The 25,831-nt window shown below is 40.3% G+C and overlaps 1 gene segment (V, D, J or C); it reads left to right on the plus strand.

The window, feature by feature from the left end:
* LOC113837073 overlaps positions 1–25,023 on the plus strand; it is a 41,225-nt gene extending 16,202 nt beyond the window's left edge. The window contains 3 exon segments of the V gene segment in view: positions 8,571–8,575; positions 21,781–21,826; positions 24,701–25,023. Coding sequence covers positions 8,571–8,575; positions 21,781–21,826; positions 24,701–25,023 — 374 coding nt within the window.
* The last annotated feature ends 808 nt before the right edge of the window (positions 25,024–25,831 follow it).

Consider the following 25,831-nt stretch of genomic DNA (forward strand, 5'->3'; position numbering starts at 1 on the left):
AACTGAACTGAAATCCAGATGCAGAGAAAGAGGAGTGATGACCAAAGGGGTCAAGACCAAGCTGGTGAAACCCACAGAAACAGCTGACCTGAACAAGCAGAAACACTTGGTTCACAGACTGATAGCTGGGAAACCAGCATGGGACTGATCCCAGACCCCCTGAATGTGGGTGTCAGTGAGGAGGCCTTGGGGCCTCTTGTAGTGGATCACTACTTATCGCTGCCATAGGAATGGACTTTAGGAGCTCATTCCACATGGAGGGATGCTCCCTGAGCCTAGACACAAGGGGCTTGGACTAGGCCCTATCCCAAAGATTAATACAGACTTTGAAGACCCCCCCATGGAAGGCATCACCCTCCCTGTGGAGCAGAAAGGTTATGGGATAGGTAGGGTGGTAGTTGGGGGTGCAGGGGAGGAGGGGAGGGAGAGGGACTTGGGATTGACATGTAAAATAATTTTCTTTCTATTAAAGAAAAAGGAAAAATATCCTCTCTTGGGTATATACCCAAAGAATGCACACTCATACAATAAGGACATATGTTCAACTATGTTCACAGCAGCATTATTTGTAATAGCCAGAACCTAGAAACAACCTAGATGCCCCTCAACTGAAGAATGGATAGGGAAAACTACACAATGGAGTACTCAGCGGACAAAAAACAATCGAATCTTGAAATTCCCAGGCAAATGGATGGAACTAGAAGAAACCATCCTCAGTGAGGTAACCCAACCACACAAAGATAAACATGGTATGTACTCACTCATTTTTGTATTTTAGACATAGAGCAAAGGATCACTAGTCTACAATCCATACTACCAGAGGAGGTAGGAAACAAGGAGGACCCCAAGAGAAGATTGCATAGTCCCTCGAAGAAGGGCATGGGGACTAAAACCTCTGACCAAAGTGGGCACCTGGGAGCAGGGAGAGGAAGGAGAGCCTTCATCCTGTTGCTGTTCATAGCAGAAACAGACACCCACAGCTGAGCAGTGAACCGTATTACTGGAATTCAGTTGTGAAGAGGGAAGAGAGATGAGCAAAAGAGCCAAGACGGGGCTGGAGAGACCTGCAGAAACAGTGGACCTGACCTACTGATAGCATGGAGACCCTTGTCATAAATCTGGGGAAACAGCATTGGATCAAACCAAGCCCTCTGAATGTGGGGCTAGGAGGCCAAGACAGTCTATGGGACTTCTAACAGTGGAGCCAGTCTTTATCCATAGAGCACAATGGACTTTGGGAGCCCATTCCCTATGGAGGGACACTATTGCAGCCCAAATACAGCAAAGAGGGCCTGGGCTGTCCCCCAAACAATATGAGAGACTTTGAAGGTCCCTGGCAGGGGGGCCTCACTATCCCTGGGGAGGAGGTGGGGTGTGGGTTGGGGCAGTTTGGAGGGGAACATGGGAGGATGGGAGGGTGAGGGAATGGGGGGAATTGATATGTAAATATGAGTAGTAATTAAAGAATTTAAATTTAAAAAAAAAGAAACTGCCAAATTTTGGCCAAGACACCCAGGTCATTGTGCAAATTTGGTACTGCCACTTTATTTGGTATTGATATCAATACATGTCCAGAGATAGGCATCCATTGAAATTTTGGCATGATTCCATTAGGGCCATAAATCTCAGAGGTCATCACTAGAAGGACATGTACCCAATGTTACCTGTGGTAGCCAAAATGAACCAAGACTACCTCAGAGGCCCTGACAAAAGGGCAAAGGGAACTTTAGTTCTATGTCATTATCCAGTAATGAACTTGGGATGGCCTGTCTAAGGATGGAGCCTGTGTCCCCCTCAGAAGAGTCAGGGCTATGGCTTCTGAAGATCCAACTCTTCCCCTAAGCTGTGGTTACCAGTCCTTGGGGCTCTGAGGGGGAACTGATGTAGACATCCCATTTAGAGATGTGTGTTCCAAGCTCTCTCTCTCTCTCTCTCTCTCTCTCTCTCTCTCTCTCTCTCTCTCTCTCTCTGGGTCTCTGTGTTTGCTCCCATCTTCTGTAGGAGGGAATCTCTCTGATAATGGCTGAATACAGCACTGATCTATGAGTATTACAGAATGTCATTAGTGGTCACTTTATTGACCTTTGACCTTTTTAAGATTGGTAGTGTTTGGTTTTTCCCTGAGTCTCTGGAATATCTAGTCTTTGGTTCTTGGTAACACAAGCAGTGTTGGATATGGGTTCCATCTTCTGGAGTGTGCCTAGGCCAAGTAAGATATTATTAGTTCGTTACTCCCACAAGTTTTGCACCACCATTGCCCTTGCATATCTTTCGAATAGAACATATTATAGCTCAAAGTTTAGTGGCTGGGTTATTGTTTACATTTCTCTTTTGATGGCCTTTCACAGTACCTTCCTGTACCAAAGACAACAGAACATAGGGGTGAAGGTTCTATGTAGGGACCAGCTCTGCCTCTTCATGTTCAGTGGGTTGTGTCCAATACTGTGTCCAATATTTGTGGGACAGGCAGAAACAGAGTAAACTTGCCCCTCTATATTAGTGTGTTTCCCATCTGAACATTCTACCAACCTCAAATGAGAATTATTTGGAGGGATTTTTCTGTCTGTGTGTCTCTGTGTATGTGTCTATCTCTGTGTGTGCGTCTCTGTGTGTGTATCTCTATGTATGTGTGTGTCTGTGTGTCTATGTGTGTGTGCCTGTGTGTCTGTATGCCTGTATGTGTGTATGTGTGTCTATCTGTGTGTGTGTGTCTGTGTGTGTTTATCTGTGTGTCTGTATGCCTATGTGCCTGTATGTGTGTCTATCTGTGTGTGTCTGTGTGTATCTGTTGTGTGTGTGTGTGTCTGTGTGTGTGTGTGTGTGTGTGTTTGGGTATCTGGTGCTTTGGATTGAAGACAGAGAATTTAGCAAGTACACTTCCACTGAGCAGTACCCCAGCTCCAAAAACATCCTATAATTTCATCTATCTAAATATTATGGACTTTTTCCTTGTCATTGTCCCTTAGACAGCACTACATTACATTACATTTCTATTGAACTTCAGTTTTTTTGTTTTCTCTTCTTTAAATAGGGTCTTTCCATGTAGTTCATAGTCCAGGAGCTTGCTGTGTAGACCTGGTATGTCTTGAATTCATAGAGATCCTCCTGCTTCTGCCTCCCAGGTGCTGGAATCAGACATACACCACCATACCCAGCCTGAACTTGATATTTTTAAACAATCTAGAAATGATTTAAAGTAAACAGGAGGCTGCTCTCAGACTATATGCAAACACAGCATCTTATACAGGAACAGCATTTGCATTTGTTATTTGTTTAAGACAGGGCCTCAGAGACATCTGACGCCAGGGATCTGTCTACTCAACACATCCATACTCCACAGCGGGACCCAACACACCCGGACACTGCCAAGGCCCTGGTAACAGTACCACCTCCATCCACAAAAAGAGGACAGACATCAGAGTATTGGATCTGTTTGCATCTACCAGAAGGGAACCTTGGTCCCATACCCACCAGGAAAGGAAGAGACTCCTGCTACACCCACCAGAAGAAAGGATGAGAAGAGGACAATGTAAAAGCACAGTCAACAACAGAAAACCCAATATAACACCACTGGAGACTAGAAACCATATACCAGCAAGACCTGAACATCACAATGCAGATGAGAATGACCTTAAAAACATCTTCATGAAAATGATAGAGGACCTCAAAGAGGACATGAGAAAATCACTAAAAGAAATGGAAGAAAAAACAAACCAAAAAATACAAGATATCAACAAATCTCTCAAGGAAACAGTTCAAGACATAAAAACTGAAATAGAGACAATAAAGAAAGCACAATCTGAGGGAATGCTGGAAATAGAAAAGCTGGGTAAACAATCAGGAACTACATATGTAAGCATAACGAACAGAATACAAGAGATGGAAGAAAGAATCTCAGGAGTTGAAGATACACTAGCGGAAATAGACTCAACGACCAAAGAAAATCTTAAGTCCAACAAATTCCTAAACAAAATATCCAGGAAATATGGGATACCATGAAAAGACCAAAACTAAGATAACAGGTATAGAAGAAGGTGAAGAAATCCAACTCAAAGGTGCAGAAAACATATTCAACAAAATCATAGAAGAAAACTTTCTGAACCTAAAGAAAGGCATGCCAATGAAAATACAAGAAACCTACAGAACACCAAATAGACTGAACCAAAAAAGGTCTCCTCACAACATAATAATCAAAACAACAAATATATAGAATAAAGAGAAAATATTAAGAGCAGCAAAGAAAAAAGGTCGAGTAACTTATAAAGGCAAACCTATCAAAATTACACCTGACTTTTTCATGGAAAATCTGAAAGCCAGAAAGTCCTGGATAGATATTCTACCTACACTAAGAAACCATGGATGCCAGCCCAGAATACTATACCCAGCAAACCTTTCAATCAATATACATAGAGAAAACAAGACATTCCATGACAAAACCAGATTCAAACAATACATATCCACAAATTCAGCCCTACAGAAAGTTCTGAAAGGAAAGCTGCAACCCAAGGAAGTTAACTACAACCAGAAAAATATAGGCAATAGATAATCCCACTTTACCAACAGCCAAAAGGAAAAAGAGATAAAATCCCACACATAATTTCACCACCATCACCAAATCAAAAGCAAACAAGAATGAACAATCAATGGTCATTAATATCCCTCAACATTAATGGTCTTAACTTGCCCATGAAAAGACACAGGTAAGCAGAATGGATAAGAAGACAGAATCATCCATCTGCTGCATACAAGAAATACACCTCAACTTCAAAGACAGACAGTACCTAAGAATTAAACTTTGGATAAAGATTTTCAAATCAAATGGACCCAAGAAACAAGCAGGGGTAGCAATCCTAGTATCCAACAAATTGGACTTTAATCTAAAATCTTCACCAAAAGAGATGAAGGAGGTCACTTCCTAGGCATCAAAGGAGAAATCCATCAGGAAGAAGTCTCAATTCTGAACATTTATGCCCCAAATACAAAGTCATCCACGTTTGTAAAAGAAACTTTACTAAAACTCAAATCACACATAAAAACTCACACACATATAGTGGGAGACTTCAACACCCCACTCTCACCACTGGACAGGAACACCAGACAGAGACTTAACAAAGAAACAAAGGAACTAATAGAAGATATGGTGCAATTGGACTTAACAGATATCTATAGAACATTCCATCCAAAACAAAACAATTTACCTTTTTCTCAGAGCCACATGGAACCTTCTCTAAAATCGACCACATACTTGGCAACATAGCTAACCTCAACAGGTACAAAAAAATTGAAATAACCCCCTGTATCTTATCAGACCACCATGATTTAAAGTTAGAATTCAACAACAACACGAATTACAGAAAAACTACAAACTCGTGGAAATTAAGTAACACCCAATTGCACAATTCCTGGGTTGAGGAAGGAATAAAAAAGAAATTAAGAATTTCCTAGAATTTAATGAGAATGCAGACACAACATACCCAAACCTATGGGACACTTTGAAAGCAGTGCTAAGAGGAAAGTTCATAGAGCTAAGTGCCCACTTGAAACAAGAGAATAATCACACTAGAGAATTAACAGCACAACTGAAAGCTTTAGAACACAAAGAAGCCAATACACCCCAGAGGAGCAGATGCCAGGAAATAATCAAATTGAGGGCTGAAATCAATAAAATGGAAACTAGGAGAACAATACAAAGAATCAATATAATGAAGAGTTGGTTCTTCGAGAAAATCAACAGTATAGACAAACCTTTATCCAAACTTACCAAACAGCAGAGAGTGAACATGCAAATTAATAAAATCAGGAATGAAAAGGGGGACATAACAACAGACACAGAGGAAATCCAGCAGAATGAACATGCAAATTAATAAAATCAGGAATGAAAAGGGGGACATACAACAGACACAGAGGAAATCCAGAGAATCATCAGGTCATACTTCGAAAACATGTATTCCTAAAAATTCAAAAATCTAAAGGAAATGGACAATTTTCTGGACACATTTCACTTTCCAAAATTAAATCAAGAACAGATAAGCAACTTAAAGAGATCTATAAACTCTAATGAAATTGAAGCAGTCAGCAAAAGTCTCCCAACCAAAATAAGCTCAGGGCCAAATGGCTTCAGTGCAGAACTCTACCAGAAATTCAAGGAACAGCTAATACCAATTCTCCTCAAAGTATTCCACACAAAAGAAGCAGAAGGGTCATTGCCAAACTCTTTTTATGAGGCTTCAATAACCTTGATACCCAAGCCACACAAAGACACAACTAAGAAAGAGAACTACAGACCAATATCCCTCATGAAAATTGATGCAAAAATTCTCAATAAAATACTGGCAAATCGAATACAAGAACACATCGGACAAGTCATCCACCATGGCTTCATCCCAGGGATGCAAGGATGGTTCAACATACGAAAATCCATCAATGTAATACACCATATAAACAGACTGAGGAAAAAAACATGATCATCTCACTAGATGTTGAAAAAGCCTTTGACAAAATCCAACACCTCTTCATGATAAAGGTCTTGGAGAAATCAGGGATAACAGGAACACAGCAAGCCGACAGCCAACATCAAATTAAATGGAGAGAAACTCAATGCAATTCCTCTAAAATCAGGAACAAGGCAAGGCTGTCCACTCTCTCCATACCTCTTCAATATTGTCCTTCAAGTTCTAGTTAGAGCAATAAGACAACAAAAGGAGATCAAGGGAATGAATACAAATCAGAAAGGAAGAAGTCAAACTCTCACTATTTGCAGATGATATGATAGTCTACATAAGTGACCCAAAAAACTCTACCAGGGAACTCCAACAGCTGATAAACACATTCAGCAAAGTGGCAGGATACAAGATTAACTCAAAAAAATCTGTAGCCCTACTATGATGGATGACACATTGGTGGAGAAAGAAATCAGAGAAATATCACCCTTTACAATTGCCACAAACAACATAAAATACCTTGGGGTAACACTAACCAAAAAAGTGAAAGACAGGTTTCTTCTACTTCCATCCATTATCCTGCAAAGTTCAAGATTCCATTGTTTTTTCTGCTGAGTAGTACTCCGTTGTGTAAATGTACCATATTTTCTCTATCCATTCTTAGGTTAAGGGGCATCTCGGCTGCTTCCAGTTTCTGGCTATTACAAATAGTGCTGCTATGAATGTTGTTGAACAGATGTCCTTGTTGTATGAATGTGCTTCTTTTGGGTATATGCCTAGGAGTGGAATTGCTGGATCTTGTGGTAGACTAATTCTCATTTTCTTGAGGAGTTGCCATACTGATTTCCAAAGTGGCTGTACAAGTTGGCACTCCCACCAGCAGTGGAGAAGTGTTGCCTTTCTCCACATCCTCTCCATTCTGAGCGAGGTAACCCAATCGCAAAAAGACAAACATGATATGTACTCAATCATATGTGGATTTTTGATGTAGAGTAAAGAATTACCAGCCTACAATCCACACTGCCAAATAAGCTAATAAACAAGGAGGACCCTAAGAGAGACATACATGGTCCCCTGGAGAAGGGGAAAGAGTCAAGATATGCTGAGCAAAGTGGGAGCACGGGAAGAGGGGGGAGGGAGCTAGGAGAATGAGAAGGGGAGAAGAGGACGAATACAGAGGACATGAGGGAGCAGAAAGGTTGAGTCAGGGGAAGAATAGATGATAACAAGAATGGAGACACCATAATAGAGGGAGACATTTTTGGTTTAGAGAGAAATCAGGCACTAGGGAAATGTCTGGAGATCTACAAAGATGACACCAGCTAACAATCTAAGCAACAGAGGAGCAGCAACCTTAAATGCCCTCCCCTGATAATGAGATTGATGACTAACTTATATGCCATCCTTAGCCTTCATCCAGCAGCTGGTGGAAGTAGAAGCAGACACCCCCAACTAATCACCGAACTGAACTGGAATCCAGATGCAGAGAAGGACGAGTGAAGATCAAAGAGGTCCAGACCAGGCTGGTGAAACCCACAGAAACAGCTGACCTGAACATCAGGGAACTCTTGCTCCCCAGACTGAATACCAGCATGGGACTGATCCAGACCCCAGGAACATGGGTTTCTGTGAGGAAACCTCGGAAATCTACAGAACCTCCTGTAGAAGTTCAGTACTTATCCCTAGAATAGGTGTGGATTTTGTGAGCCCATTCCATGTAGAGGAATACTCCCTGAGCCAAGACACATGGGGGTGGGCCTAGGCCCTATCCCATAGGATACGATGGACTCTGATGACACCCTATGGAAGGCCTCACCATCCAGGGGGAGCAGAAAGGATATGTGATAGGTAGGGTTTTAGTTGTGGGGTGGTACAGGAGGACAGGAGTGAGAAGGGAACTTGTATTGTCATGTAAAACAATCTTGTTTCTAATCCAATAAAAGAATCTGAAAAAAAAAAAAAGACAGGGCCTCAAAGTCTTGATCTACCTGCATCCACTTCCTATCTCCCAAGTGCTGCCACCAGCCAGCTTATCTAATTTTAGACTTCCTGACTTTATAAATAAATTTACAATATGGGCTTTTCAAAGTTGTTACACTTGTTTGTTTATTGATTTTATGTGTGTATGAGGCTGGGTAATACATGCCATAGCACATGTGTGGAGGTCAAAGGACTTGTATGAGTTAGTTTTCTCCTTCCATGGTCCCTTATATGGGTCCCAAGGATTGAACTCCAGCCATCAGGCTTAGCAGCAGGTGCCTTTATCAGCTGAGCCATCTCACCAGGCCTATATTACAGCATGTTTTATATACATATCCAAACCAGAGGCTCAGGAAGCATAAGTAATTGATTTGCAAACACACAAGAAAGGTTCCTACTGGGCTGGAGAGATGGCTCAGAGGTTAAGAGCACTGGCTGTTCTTCCAGAGGTCCTGAGTTCAATTCCCAGCAACCACATGGTGGCTCACAACCATCTATAATGAGATCTGGTGCCCTCTTCTGGCCTGCAGGCATCTAAGCAGGCAGAACACTGTCTACATAATAAATATATCTTTTTTTAATAAATAAATCTTTAAAAAAGAAAGAAAGAACGGTTCCTACCATACACTAGCCATATTACATATTACATATTACTGGCGATTCTCTGCATTGCTCTTCATGTATCTTGTTCCACAGCTATTAAAACTCCCCAGAGCTATTTCAGATAGCCTACGCAGAAAACAGAAGTATTGGTGAGACAATTTATCATCTATGAAGCATATTTTCAAGTTTGATGCTATAATTAAAAGCCTTATAACTGGTCCTGTTGACTGTGGTTTTTATCGTTGTTCTCTGTGTCAAAACTATACATACATTCTAGAAATAAAGTCTGAAAAGTCAAAAAACAAGCAATATTCTGATAGGTGGGAAGCATATATATGTTCCTATATATGATATTCATTCATGTGTGTGCGAGAGTTACAGAGGGCAGGAGGAGATAGAGGAGAGATTGATTTTCTTAAAACAGCAGAGTCTGTGCCCATTCCGGGGGTGGGGACCTGAGCAGATTCAGATCACTGCTTTTATTCATGGGGCAGCTCAGTGACCCGTGACCAGGCCTCTGTGGGCTCACTGCTTATACAACACTGCCATCTGCTGGCTCAGCTTCCGCACCCTGACTAGAGCAGGTGATAAGGAACACTGTGAGATCATTTTCTCATCACTGTTTCTCTGTGACACAGCTATTTATGCATACTGGAAATAGTCAGAAAAGCGCCCAAACAAGTTCAGATAGGTAGGAAGCATACATATGTATCTGTATACCTGCATAGATACTCCAGTGTGTGTGTGTGTGTGTGTGTGTGTGTGTGTGTGTGTGTGTGTGTGTGTGTGTAGGAGGTGGGGAGAGGGGGAGAGAGAGAAAGGAAAGGAGGAAATGAAAGAAAGGGAGAGAAAGAGAGGATATTTTCTAAAAAAACACAGAGTCTTAACCCATTCCGGTGGGGTGGGGACCTGAGCAGATTCAGATCACTGCTTTCGTTCAGGGGCCAAGCTCAGTGACCCGTGACCGGGTCTCTGTGTGCTCAGTGCTTATACAACACTGCCATCTGCTGGCACAGCTTCTGCACTGCCTTGAGCAGGTAGCAAGGAGAGATCATTTCATTTCCTTTCATTTTTGATATCTAAACAACATTTCTGCCATATGTAGACTTAAATAAATTGTATAACTATTCCAACTTTACTAATTAACATTTCCCCTCCTTTTACCGTTATCAAATGGCTTGTTGTCGTTCTTCTGTTCTACCTAGATAGGGAAGGAAAACCGGGTTCTGTTCATATATGTTATGTCACACGCAGAGGACAGGAAAAGGTTTCAGGTGTCAGTAAATGGCCAAAGATAACCCAAGATAACGGCTCTGAGTCTGCATCATTTCCACCTGTCTGCAATCACCGAAGTTCTGATCAGTGATTAGTGTTCAGTGTAAGGTGCAGTTTCTTCCGGTGGGGCGGGCGCAAGGGGAGCCTGGGACTTTGATATGCAAGGATAAAACAGAAGACTGCCTCTGTGTGAGCTGAGGAAGGAGAGTCAGGGGACAAAATGGACTTCATCACAAAGACAGAAATAGAGGAAGAATTTCAGAAGTTCATTAAGAAAGTGAAAGATACTTGAAAAAGAAGGGGGGTAGGTAAGTGTGACACAGAAATCAGCTAGATACTGCCTCCAACTTAGACTTCCCTAGAAGGGGAAGGGAAGCAAAATTCCTGAAAGGCGAGCTAACCTCAGCAGAGCAGTCCTACTCTAAGACAAGAAAGCATACAGCTCACACATCCTGAAATCCAGGTACGGTTTTAGTGAGATTCCTCCAGCATCGGGATCAGTCATGGATAGAACACCCCACTCAGAAGAGTGAAACACAGACTCTAAAGCTCAGTGTGGCCAGCAGAGGTCCCTAGTCAGCAACAAGGAAAGCCATCTCTAATGATCAGACACTTAAACAATGCAGACTCAGCAAAAACATAACCGGGAGACTGAGCCCGCAAGTTCTGACGTTCTCTGTCCCTCAGTATGCTTTTTAGAGGAAGCTGCTCCGACACACCCCCACTTTCTTCCCCCCTATTGTTTATTCCATGAGCTTCTTCCCCCCACGCCACTCCTCAGAATATTTACTGTATTGTATTTGTTTTTATATTTTTGTTAACCCTCTTCATACAATCATCTAATTTTGTTCATGCATTTTTACAGTTTATGGTAGTTATTTTTCTTAGTTTCTTTTTCCTTCTTTCTTTATTGTTTACCCCTGATTCTTACACACACACACACACACACACACACACACACACACACACACACACAGCACACACAGAGTGATATTTTGATACTTTCAATTGTTTTATAATTTTCTTAAGCTGTTTTTTTTCTTCTTTTCTGGTTTTAAACTTTTTCATTGTTGGCAAATCTTTTTTTTCCTGTCTCTCCTTTTTCCCAAGTCTAGAAAAAGAAGCAGACATTGAAATGCAAAAGGAATTCAGAACTCTAAACAGACTTCACAAGAGATAAATCTCTTCACACCATATTATGACCAGGAAATAGGCCGGGCATAGTATCACATGCCTTTAATCACAGCACTTGGGAAATAGAGGCAGAAGGATGTCTCTGAGTTTGAGGCCAACCAGTGTACAAACCAAGTTCCAGGACTGCCAGAGCTACACAGAGAAACACTAAACAATATTAATAGTATAATAGTAAGCAATAAGCAAAGAACGAATACTGTAAACTGTAGGGGGAGATACCAACTCATCTACATGACACAAATGCTAGAATACATCAAATCTCTCATCGGCAACTCCAAAAGCCAGGAAATCATGAAATGATGTACTTCAAGCCCTGAAAGCAAATAGCAGCCAACCAAGATTGATATATCTACCAATGCTACTCTTTTTAAGTTGATAACTAGAGCATGAGAGTAGCAAAATCTGAGCTCATAACCACCAAGTCAACATAACAGGAGGTGGTTTTAAAAATACTACACGGAGAAGGAAGAATGATGCTCTACATCACAAAAGCACAGAAAAGGATGGATTTCACAAGAGGAATCTATGTTCCTGGATTGGCAGAAATAATGTGGTGAAATATTACACTAACAAAATGCTATCCTCACCAAAAGTCCAATGACATTCTTTACAGTACTGGAAAAGTACTAAACCTATATGGAAACGCAAAAGACCTTGAGTAGACAAGCCAGTCAGTCCTAAGCAGGAAGAATCCTGCCAGAGCCATCACATCACCTGACTCAGACTACACCACAGAGCCATAGTTACTAAGACAGCAAGGTAAACTTCCACAAAAACAGAATATAGAACAATGAACTGTAACAGGGCCCAGAAATAAACTTGTGGACATACCATTTTTTTGACAAATGTGTCAAAAACATAAATGTGCCCTAGAAAAAATTAACTTTCATATTCGAAATCCACAAGAACTACATTGGATCCATACCTGTCATCCTGGACAAAAAGTAATTCAAAGTTGTATCAAAGGCTTTGATTTAAAACCTGCAACTGCATAGAAAAAAAACTGTAAAGTGTAAATATAGGCAAAACTTTCCAAATAGAACTCCATAACACAGGAAATATCATCAAGAATTGACAGGTGAGATTACATAAAACTAAAAAGCTTCTGCACAGTAAAAGAAATGATCAGCATAATGATAGCCAATCTACAGAATGAAAGAAAATCTTTGCCAACTATACTTTAATAAGGGATTAACACCTAGAATATATAAAGAACTGCAAAAAACAAACAACAAAAGTACAAAACTTCCAATGGATAAATGAGATAATGAACTGAATAAAAAATATACATGGTCAAAAAAATTAATTTATCATCAAGGAAATGCAAATCAAAACTAAAATAATAGATATCTCACTCTACTTTCTATTATCATTAAGAAAACAACAAATGCTGATGAGTATGTAGAAAAAGAGGCCTTATTCACTGGTGGTGGGAATGTAAGTTGCTGTGGCCCCCATGGAAGTAAATATAAGCTTTCTCAAAAACTTAAACCTAGAACTACCATATAAACCATTTATATCACTCCTGGGCATATAGCCAAAGGATCTTTATCCTATTAGAGATACTTATACATTCATGTTTATTGATGCTCTATACACAAAAAACTAAGAAATAATATCAACCTGATGTCCATCAACTGATGAATAAATTATGAAAATATTATTTATAAACACAATGGATTTTATTCATATAAAACAGGAAAACAAATAGAACTGGAAAAAATTCTCCTTCATGTGCAGATCCCAGCTTCTAATTTGTGTGTGTGTGTGTGTGTGTGTGTGTGTGTGTGTGTGTGTGTGTGTGTGTGTGTGTGTATTTACATGGGACTTTAGGTGGAGGTCAGGAACCTAGAGGTCACAACTCACATGGAGTAAATAAATGTGCTTTAAAAGATGTGAGGGGTGAGGAAGGTGCTGTTCAGTGTAAAAGTGGAGAGTGGAATAGTGACAGTGGTGGTACAAGCAGAGATGGAGGGCAGGGGCTGAGAGAGAGAAGTGTGACAGAGGATCAATCAAAACAAAGTATCATGAAAAAATATGGGGAAACTGAACATCCAAATGTAAAGTCATGAAGCTAGATCCTTTTGTGCCTTGTACCAAAAAAGTCTATTCAAAGAAAATCAAAAACCTCAATGTATGACCTGAGACACTAAAATTGTTAGGTAAAAACACTTCACGATTGGAAAAGACTCAAATAGCTCAGGAAATGAAGCCAAGAATTAGCAAATGTGATTGTGTGAAATTTAAAAAGTTTCTGCATATCAAAGGAATGGGGCTACACATACCCTCACCTCTGAACACAATCATGGCTAGCCAGTGTTTACTCAAGTGTACTCTCAATGTATCATAGTGTGAAAAGCTAACGGGTTGCTCAGTCCTAAACAGATAGGGTGCATTTGCAGTAAGGTAAAACTGTCCTTTAGTAAAGTTTTAGGAGGAATCCTCTATTTACCATCATATGCTCATGCATAACAGGGCAAGTATATGATTAAAACCAGATTATTGGGGGGGGGATATGTGTAGCAGAGAAATGTTGATATTACTCAATCTATCAATCAAAACAGAGAACCAACCCCACCATGTCTCTTAGTAACAAGGCCATAGAAAGAGTTCTGAGGCTGCTGAGTGCGTTGTTTTGAGAAGGGGCTGTGTGTATAGTACATGCAACTGAAGGAACTGTGCTGCAGGTGCATTATTACAAGCAGGCAGTGTGCATGACCCCAAAACAAATGGGGTTCCAAGCTTTAAAAATTCCCCTGAGCTCACAGACCTCAGTTCTGTAGTCCTTGCTTAAGTCCATGTGACCCTTGATATCATTTAGCTCAGCATTCATCAGTATGACCTGCCTATTGGAGGAACAGAAGTTTGAAATCAGCCTCTATTCCTGTGTTGGGGTTAATATATGATGATATGTTTAGTAAAGTTTTATATAAATTTAGGCCCACCTGCGTTGGTGCATTTTTTTCAGAATAGCAATGTCCTCTTAGTGGATTTCTCCTTTCTTCTTGGTCTCTTTTGGCTAGTGTTGGTGTGAAGGCTATTTTGTCAGGTATGAGAATGATAATAGCTGCTTATTCCCTAGTTCCACTTGGTTGGAATATGTTTTTCCATCCTTTCAGTGAAGGCAGTGTCTACCCTTGATGGTTATGTGTGTTTCTTTGAGGCATCAAACAGATGGATCCTGAGCTTTTAATTCAACCTGCTAATCTGTATCTTTTGTTTGGGAAGTTGAGGCATTACTACTCATAGTTATCATTGAGAAACATATATTGATTTCTATTATGTTGATTTTATAGTGTTTTCCTGAACTTTGTTCATTTAACTATCATTCTGACATCCCTTGTTTTTCCCTGTAACCTCTGAATGTACTTATCATTCTTTTAAATCTAAATAATTTATTCTACTATCCTCTGTAGAATTGGTTCTTTTCTTTTTCCAACAATTGCAATATATTTTGCTGAGTATAGTAGTCTGGACTAGCAGCTGTGGTCATTCTTGAAATTCATCATCACATGCCCTCCAGGGTTTTAAGATTTCTGTTGAGGAATCTATTGGTTTTTTTTTTAAATGGGACTTTTTTGTATGACTTATGCTTCTCTCTTGCAGCTTTCAGTGAACTTTCTCTATCCTGCATTTATGGTCTTCTCATATGGTATCCAGCTAGCACCTTCTTATTAACTCATGTTTGTCCTTGGAATATTCCTAGACCCCTTGTCTTCAAGCTCAGATTCTGTCCTCTCCTTGATACACTCCATGAAGCTTTTTAATTGACTTATTGTGGTTTTTATTTTTAGTATCTCTGTTTGTTTGATGTGTCTATCTCTTATGAATTCTTTCATACCTTGCACCAACTTCCTAATTTTATTCAACTACTTATCTTTCTTAGCTTATATTCTTCTTTGATTTTTTAGCATGCTTATAATCATTCTTTTGAGTTTTGCCTGGGTTACATCTACTTCATCCTCATTAGAGGCCATGATTGTAGGATTAGGAGTTTGGAGATGAGTTATGTTGTTTGGTTCTTCATGCTTTTTTATTACTGCTTTGGAGATTGCACATCCAAGGTCATTTCATTACTTAAATTTGTTAACAGTTTATTCATTTTGTTGAAGTATTTACAATGGGATGGGTTGTGGCCGAGTTGAGTTGTGTAGTTCAGATGTGTAGTCTCAGGGTTAAGAATTCATGATGTCTTCTGTGACTTCTACAATACTTCAAGGGTAGGATAGTAACTGCAGAAGCAACCACAGCTTCTGAATGTGCCCAGTAGCAAGCAAATACTACACTAGCCAATTAACAGTAACCCCTTTAACTTCAATAAATACTGGATAATGACTGAAAAGGGATAGTAAGGTGTATATTATGGTTTTAGTTGTTAAGATCAAGAGTGAGAAAAAATTTTTAAAGATCAAGAGTGAGAAGGATGGAATATGGCAGAGGATAAGAATTAATACTAGATCAACCTTGAAAAATTCAAGATGGGAAAAGTAGCTAAGAGGGGAAAGTTGGGATACTGTTAGGGTTCCACAGCTTCTGGGAGTTATTAGGTTATTAGGGCTATTAGGTTATGTTTAACACATGCATGAGAGGAGAAAGGAAAATGGAAGGAGAGGGAAAGGTAGGGGAAGAATAACAGAGAATGACAATAATAGACTGAGTGGCAAAGCATACAGAACAATCCTAAAACCTAACTGAACAATACACAAATTAATCTAGACCACTATTGGATATGAATGCAAGAGTGAAGATTAGAAAATGAAAAATAAAAACTACAGAAAATGACTCAAAATTAACAATAACAAAAATGTGAAGTATAATTTTGAAAATGCACTCAATTTTTAAAGATCACATCAGTCTGTATTTCTTCCATGGAATTTGAATTCTTTCTTTCCTCGTGATATTTCATGTATCAAACTGTATTGATGAGGGAGATGTAATTCCAGTTCAAACCTGTAGAACCCAGGTACGTATTGCCATAGTGGGCTTAGTTAGACCAGTTACCTTCTGTAATGAGTTTCTGGAACAACCACATCAAGGTAGGTGGCTTAACGCTCCCTTCCTTCCTTGGGAGGTTCTCCAGTTTGTCTTGGTGCTGTGAGGCAGATGGGTAAGTGAAGCCTTTGGCTTTAGTAGCAGCCTTGGGTATTCTAGGACTGTGTGTGTGTGTGTGTGTGTGTGTGTGTGTGTGTGTGTGTGTTACTGACATTGTCCAGTGGTTCCCATAGACCTCAGCCAATCTCTATACTCTCCTTCAATTTCTTCAGTTGCCGGCTTTCACTGCAGACCATGTATCCAACCCTTTGCTGCCCAGTTGATTGTTCCACAGAAGCATACATGTGAACAGAAGTGCTTCCCTGGCAGTTTCCACTACCCTCACTGGAGCAGCTTAGTGCAGTTAGGCTCCCGTCCCTAGTCACTCTGCCTGCTTTCCCCCTGGAAATATTACTCAGCTTAATGAGTTTATTACAGATCCTGTGTCTTACACTAGGAAGTGTATTTAACTCCCTCTGCTTAGCACAAATAACCTTACAAGTCCATGGACAAGACACAGCATCTCCAAACTATCTTGCTCACCACCTTCCTCCTCAATCATTGACACAAAGGAGGCCACCCAAATATAACACACATACATGCTGAATCACATCACCTTGGGAGTGAAACTCAAATGACAAAGACACATGGGGGAAGGCAGAGAGCTCAGAGTTCAGCTTGTCATACCTATAAAATGAACTGGAACCCACAGCAGCCAATATGTAAATTTCAGTGGCTTAGCCCCTCTGAGGTTAGTAAACTCTGACCCAGTTGCTGTTTTCTCTTTCATGTGAAGCAAAATGGCTGTAGCCTAATATCCTTCTGAAAACAAGAGACGCATCTACATTTTCCAGACTGGGACCAGAGTTTTGGGTCATGTTGATGGCGTTCACACATGCACATGGCAAGAAAGGACTTAATTTGTGCCCACGTGCCTTTCTCCAGGGACAAGCAGAGACAGGAACCTCACTCTCAAGTGACCTCCTTTGTCTCCCTCCTTCCTGGCCAAGGAGACCAGCCTGCCTTTTATGATGTGAGTTTACTATCCAAAGACAAGCCCAACTGGAGCAAAAAGAATTGCCTATCTAGGACTCTATCATGACTGACAAACTAAAAAGGAATATTGAACAGGAGGCTTCAAGATGGATATTCCGGTGCCAGGTAGGGAAGCCAACACCCCTCAAGCATTGCAGAGAACAAAATTGTTTGTTTCTGACATGTTGTGTGATCTTCTGTGTTACTAATATGAAAAGAACCTTCCTTAAAAGACTGTTTAATGGTGGCAAAATTATTTAATAATGGCAAAACACATGTTTCTGAAATTGATATATCTAAGGAATATCACTGACATAACTTGTGTTTAGGATAGTTTATAGATGTGTTTGGGGGCTTGCTGGCTCCCCTTCCCCTCTTCCTCTCCATCTCCCTTTCTCTTCACAAACAGGTTAAAAATGATTGTGAGAATTTATTTGGCTTTCCTGGGGGTGAAATGAGAAGCAACATTGAGGATGAGTTTATTGGAATGCTTATCTCCAAATTCTATTCCCATCACTCTGCTGCATTAAGTCCAGGAACCACCCAGCTTGTCTTACAGATATTTAGCCTTTCCTCTATAGATCAACTAATTCCCAGCATGGACGCTGTAGAAGCATAGATCCCAGCAAAGCCTCATAAATGCACCTGAGACATCCTTTGCCTACAAATAATGAGTCCCATACTAAACATCTCAACAATATCTCAGCAATGTATGTTTACTAGAATAGAGAGCCCAGCCCCATCAGCTACCACTGTGTGGCCAAACACAGCTTCATAATGATTATCTGCTGCTGCAGGCATCAGTTGTTCAAACTAAATCGTGTTTACTCAGAGCTATGTCTGTGGTAGTGCCAGCTCATCTAATCCGCTCCCATGTTACAGTCCCCATTTCTGTATTTGGGAAAAAAAAACTCCTACACAGAACCAGAGAAGCTCTTACCATTTTGAACTCTGTTTAAAGATATTTTTTAATTAATAGAGAAAAAGAAAAAGAGCGATCTAAGAATTTAATTTTTTTCCTCAGTGGCATAATCTCTGTTTCTGACAACTGTAAACTGAATGTAAGAAATGAACTATTATCAAATGAGTGAATGTAGCAGTCAAAGAATATGCAATATAAAGCATATATACAATAGACAGGAGAATATAGTGTGTCATTAGTTCTCCTAAGCAGACCCAGGTGGTGTAACCTTCCAGAAGAAGCCTGTACTCCAGGATCCATTTTTAAAGGTTCATGGTGTCAGGCCATACATAGCATTCACTGCCCCACATTTTCATGAAAATATCTGGAAACCTAGTTTTCCTCTCAGTCGACTGATTTGTGTTCATTTGTGCTCTACAAAAATTAGTTTAACCGAACTCCTATTGATGGATATTTGGTGTTTGTATTTTTTTAACCTTTTAAACAACAATACAATCTATATAGACATCTGGGCACACTTAGCCACTCATTCCGCCCCCCAGGATGGCTTAAGGGGTTTTCCTTCCTCCCACTCCGATACTCTCTCACATGTATGCTGCTTCTATCAGGGGAATGTGCTAAACACATGAGCAGTAGATTCAGGTCCAAGCTCTACCCTTTAATGCTATAAGACAGTCAATATTAATTTCTACTTCATAGGGTCTTATGGATAGCTAAATATAGTGAGCCATATACAACGCCTGGTGCTTTAGAAGTTCTCAGAAAATGTCAATGTATACTTGATATCGCTTCTATAACTAAGGAGAAAATCACTCTCCATTCTCTTTAGGATGCATATTGGTTGAGTTCATCAGCTATTTTACACACTTAATTTTTATTTTCTCTATACCTCCAACTTGATTCTTCTCTTTCTCCATCTTCTGGTGAAACACAATATAGAATCTGTCATTCCAGATTAGCAAAACTCCCAGTAACAAAAATAAATTGGGCTGTCTAATCTGGTTACATGTGCAATTTCTCTAGAAAAGTTGGTTGTTGTAGTGATCAGTACTAACCTTTCATCCATATTGCAGACTACTCGCACTGATTATATTATTGACTTTTTAATTGCTTTTTCATTTATAATGCAAGTATCTGATGAGTGCTTGTCAGTTACATATAGTAGACAATACTTCTCAAATATCTGGTTAACTAGACAACAAACAGCTTACCATCTACTAGGGAAGAGAGAATCCAACAGCAGTTAAGAGTAAATGGGTTCTATAGCCCTAACAACCTGTCTGCAAAGCCAACTCACTAATGGAAAGATGCTCTTGAGCTGAATCTTGAATGACAGCTGTTTCTGAGCTATCCTAGGAAAAGCAGAGTGTTCAGAAGCAAAGAAGATGCTTTGCAAATGCTGGAGGCCATAGTAGAACTGTAAGGAATTTACCATGGTAGGAAGGGGATGGGAATGGATGATTACAAGAGAAACAAGGCTGTAGTAAATAAATCAGTACTCAAAGCAAGTTCTTCAGTGTCTTTAATTGGTTGCAGTGGAGACAATAACTCCAAAGGCAGTATAAACTTGGTTGATCTCAGTGACACCTGAGTTCTACCTGACCCATTGCCTTATATGTTGCCCAAACTCAATTTCAAAGTGCATTGCAAAGATATGAGCCTTGGTTTTGTGTGTGTTTATGTGTGTGTGTGGTGTACCTTCTATGAAAAGCGTTAAAGCAAAGAAATTCAAATAGAAAGTCAGTCTTAATTATTATTAACTGAGAGGCGGCACTGAGTTCTGACTTAATATCAAAGTTTATAATTTGCAGAAGTTCCCATACCCACTCACCCCAGTAAATGTCATAAACAAATGGCTACTCTTTATTTTATTTGGTTTTTTTAAATTACTTTATCTATGTGTGAGTGAGTGCCGTGTGCTTGTGGGTACAGAGGTCAACAGCTAGTATAAGATTCCTTGGAGCTGGAGTTACAGGCAGTTGTGAGCTGCTTCACATGGGTGCTGGGAACTAAGGTCCTATGGAAGAAGAGCAAGTGCTGTTAACTGTTAACCATCTCTCCAGCCCCTCCTTTATTTTAAATGATTAAATGATAATCAGTCTTATATGGTAAGCTGCTAAAGAAAGAGATATAGTGCATAGTATCATATATATATATTGAAATAAATTATCTTCTACAAATTCAAGCCTCGCCCATGAAAATAAATATTTCTCTGTCAGAGAAGCCCAAGAGCTTCCACGCATGCTTGGAAAAGGGGTTAAGCTTTAGCAGCTGCCCTACTGCTCTGTTCCTCTTCGGTGAGGAGGGTTTTTGTTCAGGCAGACAATGGAGTACTACCACTGTGGTGGACGTTCGGAGCTGGCACCAAGCTGGAAATCAAACGTAAGTAGACTCCAAACTCTCTTTTCTCCATTGTCTGTGTCTCATAGCCTCTTTGTCTAAAAGTGATGTGCAAAATCTAACTCTCAAACCAGATCCTAGCATTCTCCAGGGTAAAGACAAGTAATAACTCTGTAAGCAATGCTGGGAATAGATTGTACATGGTCTCTGGGTGCAAATGGGATAATTAAGAAAACTGATAGTTCTAGACAAGGCCTTGCTCAGTAGTCAGAAAGCAATACTCAGTTTTTGTATGGGGAAGAAGGGAAGGGAAACCAGTGTGTATACACGTTCGGAGCTGGGACCAAGCTGGAAATCAAACGTAAGTGTTCTTCTCAACTTATTCTTCACTGTGTCTAATCAGGTTACTTTGTTCTTTTTTTGTGTGTTTTCCTAAATGAGATTTTAGGGATGTGATAAACTTCATTCTCAGACTAGGTGCTAAGGAGGGAAAATTGTTCCACAGCAGGCTGGCTAGTGGCTAATTTTTAGGCTTTCTAAACCAACATAACTAAATTGGGGAAAGAGGGATAGTTGCCCATCAAGGGAGGTTTTTGTAGAGGGAGAAGTTAAAGTAGATTACTGTGAAACACGTTCGGTCAAGGGACCAGACTGGAAATAAAACGTAAGTACATTTTTACTCAACTGTCTGTGAAGTTTGGGTCCCACTGTGTCTTTTGTGTGAGTCTGTGATGTTTTGGGTTAAATGAACTGTTCCTGGTGACCCAAAAGTTAAATAGAAGAGCACCAGAAAATAGCCAGTATAGAATCTGGACAGACAGACTGACCTTCATGTCAGAATGGCAAGTAAAGTAGGATTTGTGAGAGGAATGGGAAAGAAATAGTTTTTCTCTGAGTTTGGCAAATGTGATTGGGCTGACTTCAGAGGCAGATTTTGGCAGAGGGGGTCATTGACATGAGTCACTGTGGTTCACTTTCGGCGGAGGGACCAAATTGGAAATCAAACGTAAGTAGATTTTGGCTCAGTTATTTGTGACATTTTGGTTCTGTTGTATCATTTATGTTAGTTTGTGATATTTTGGCTAAATGAATCATTCCTGGTGACCCATATACATCAATAGAAGAGTCCCAGAAAATAGCCAGAGTGACAGATGAGCAAAGAAACTCAAGTTAGGCTTGTGAGAACAGGTTTGTGAGGGAATGGAGAAGAAAGAGCTGGGCTTTTCATCTGAATTTAGCCAGTCTAGTTGGGTTGGCTTCAGAGGCAGGTTTTTGTTGAGGGGGACTTGTCAGAGTCCTCACTGTGGCTCACGTTCGGTGCTGGCACCAAGCTGGAGATAAAACGTAAGTGCATTTTTCTTATCTTTCTTTTATGTGTACAATTTTCATGTTAGGAGTTAAAGTCAGTTCCAAAAATTGGCTGATTTGCAGAAAAATCTGCTGATCTGGAGAAAGTAGAACGGGCTTATCAGATGATGTGGCATACAATGTCAGATTTTCTGTTTCTCAAGATGTTGAGATTAGGGACAAAAAAAAAGGAGGCTTTAGTTGAGGAGAAAGTAGTTAATACTGTGCTCACCATCAAGAGATTAGACTGAGGATGAAATATAAGTAATTATTGTCTATTGTCTTCTGATATCTGGATCTAACTGCTCAAGTGTTGACTTCTAGAAGTTTAAGTAGGAGATTTGAGGAGAGGAGGAATGAGGGCACTTCAGGGTGGGCAAGATCTAAAGTTGGATTGGGCTGTAAAATTTGATATGGAAGCAAAGCTTTTCATTGAGATCAGCTAAATGACTCCAAAGGTGGGAACTGCAGGTAAAAAGAGGGGCTTGGAGCGCTAAGAACAGACATATTGTATTGAATTTCCTCAAATACTGTGTTGAGTTTTACATTAAACATGGTATAGCGCAGTTGAGTGAGGGGGCCTTAGGCTGCTTTCCCTCTTTTGTCTCACAATTTTTTTTATAACTACAAAAATCAGCATCATGCCCTGAAATAAAAAAATCAGTAAAATGTTTAAAATTATGACTGCTTGGGATGTAGAAAAGGTGGCCTATTGAATAGTCCAAAGAGATGTGATTCTTAGAGTCTAAAATCTGTCACAAAATGTCAGAATGAGAGGCTATAGGAACAAGTTCTTGGCAGACAGCTCGTTTTTTGTCTCATGTCTGCATGAATGTGAATTATAATAGTAGAAATAGTATTATATTTTTAATGGCCACGATTTTGTAAGATATATGGCCCTTTGTTTTCCCCCAGTTATTTTTCTACCGCCAACAAGGGGCTGAAATGGTTGGCAGCGGCTTCTTTACGACTCAATGACTTCGCAGCGGTGCCAACCATTCAGAGTGGCCGCTAAGGGCCACACAAACCCCGCGGTAGCGCCCTTCGCTCCGTGAGGATCATTTTCCTGAGGCACAATGATAAGAATGGTGCCGTTAATGAAAAGAGACTAGAGATGTGACAGACAGTACACTAACGTGGGGAAAAGGTGACTTATTGGAGATTTCAGAAACAAAATTTATCATTATATTCCCTTACTTACCCATTAGGGAGTTATAAAAGGCAGAGAACTGTTTTGTACCCAGTGTTATATTAGAGCATATGATTCTTTGGAAGTAAAAGCAATACCAGGGAAATTGAATTAACACCACTCGTACGCCATTCAAGTCATGGTAAATCTACTTTGACTAAGCTCTCATTAAATTCCATTAAATTATATGGCGTATTAACTGGTAAAAATAAAATAAATTTGTGACATGTTTTAACTGGTTAGGTAAGCTATTTTTCTTTGTACAAAAATATGACTAATAAAAATCTAGCATAAACATATTTTTCCAGTACTTTAATTCAGTGATAGAAAAATGTTTAACCTGGTTACTTTAATTCTGTAACCTCTAGAATTGTTTACTAATTTGTTTTTGTGGTTGACCCTTCCCCAGACAACCACAGTGATTTACGCACCTTTTAAAACTCTTGAAGTCATTTTAGAGTCATTCAAGTTATTTAACCACTTTTAATTATATTAAAACAACGTCAAATCCTTTTAAAACTGCTAATTTATTAAAAGGGGGAGAAAAGCTGCTCCTAATTCTGTTGTTTTTCTTGGCAAAGGGCTCTCAGTTTTCATTTTTACTATCACTCTGTCACCTAAGGGTTGGCATCCCCACAGAGGGGGATTTCCAAGAAGCCATCTGGCAGCTGCTGAAGGTCAGAAGTGAAGCCAGACAGTTCCGCTCAGGCAGGTGGCCAACATTACAGTTGACCTCTTCTGGTGTGGCTAAAAATTGTCCCATGTGGTTACAGACCATCAGACCAGGACCCAGGTCTCACCTGGAGGCCTTGGAGAGAACTGAGAGAGTTGCTGGACATACACCCAAACACGGACTCTGGCTCAAGGCCCTGTCTGTAGGGTGCATCTAGCTTGGCCACACCAAAAAAAGCCATAGAGAGTCTGATATAAGAGAATTCTTGAAAGAGGCTGGAGAAACCTGCCTTCTGTCCCTACCCAATGTGTTTGTGTGTTCAGACTCCCAAACACCAGGGATGTCAGATAAACTGGCTTGTTTTCTCTCTCTGAAGCATGGAACCATTGCAGCTGATGGGAAACACAGTTTCAAGGAAGACAGGTATAGAAGGAAGTCTGGGAATAGCTTCAAAGGGTCAGACACAATTTACTTTCCACAGAAGTAGCCAGGAACCAGGGAATAACTCAAAACCAGCAAGATTGTATATGTTTACTTCCTAGCCTCATTCTATCTTGAAGGATAAGCATGCTTTTCTGTGTGTCTGTCTACAATGTGACTGTCCACACACAATGAACCCAAAGAAAGACCTTTCCTGTTACTTCATGCATCTTCTGTGTTTCCTTCCTCAGGGGCTGATGCTAAGCCTACCGTCTCCATCTTCCCACCATCCCGTGAGCAGTTAGATGCTGGAGGTGCCACAGTTGTGTGCTTCGTGAACGACTTCTACCCCAGAGAAATCAATGTCAAGTGGAAAGTAGATGGCAGTGAAAAACAAGATGGCGTCCTGGAGAGTATCACTGATCAAGACAGCAAAGACAACACCTACAGCCTGAGCAGCACCCTCTCGATGACCAAAGCAGATTATGAGAGGCATAGCCTGTATACCTGTGAGGTTACTCATAAGACATCAACTGCAGCCATTGTCAAGACCCTGAACAGGAATGAGTGTTAGAGCCAGAGGTCCTGAGGCACCACCACCTGCTCCCTAGGACCGTTCTCAGTCTTCCCTCCTAAGGTCTTGGAGCTTTCTCCATAGACTACCTACCACTGTTGCAGTCCTCCAAACCCCCACCACCTCATCTCCCTCCCTTTCCTTGGCTTTTATCATGCTAATATTTGGGGAAGATATTGAATAAAGTGAATCATTGCACTTGAGATCTTTGTCTCCTTTCTTACTAAAAGGTTGTTAACAGTTGTTTTTTCAATTACCTGGTTTCTCTTCTAAAGAAGTTAAATATTTAGTTGCCCTGAAATCCAATACACTTAAAAAATAAAACAAAATCCTCCATCTGCCATATGTGCCTGTCCTCTACATGACAGCCCTCTCTAAGGTTCACAAGTGCTACTCACATCTCACCCCCTCTGGGCCATGGTGGTTTGGAGGAGGCTTGCTTCCTAGTCTTCCTCTCCTAAGTCCTCAAAGTCCAGAAGGGGACATATTCTGTGATCTGATTCAGCCTACCCTGAAAACTAGACAAAGCAATGGAGAGTCTTTACCACAGGAAATGGAGACAACCTAAATGAACAAGCAATAGGGAAAGGTTTGTGCCCATCATAGCCCCTGAGCTTCATGAGCTCTTAGGCCTTCGTTGTGTTTTTAAACATGGATTGACTCCTATCTACCTTTGGAAATGCTGGGCAACTGTCCACAGCCTTACTCCAAGACTCACTATACTGTGAGATTAAACACATTCATCAAAATTATGGAAAGGTTCTATAAAGCTGAGAGGTGACAATCATTATTTCTGGGTGTATCACTC

This window comes from Cricetulus griseus, chromosome 8, assembly GCF_003668045.3.
Source record: "Cricetulus griseus strain 17A/GY chromosome 8, alternate assembly CriGri-PICRH-1.0, whole genome shotgun sequence".
Lineage (NCBI taxonomy): Eukaryota > Metazoa > Chordata > Mammalia > Rodentia > Cricetidae > Cricetulus > Cricetulus griseus.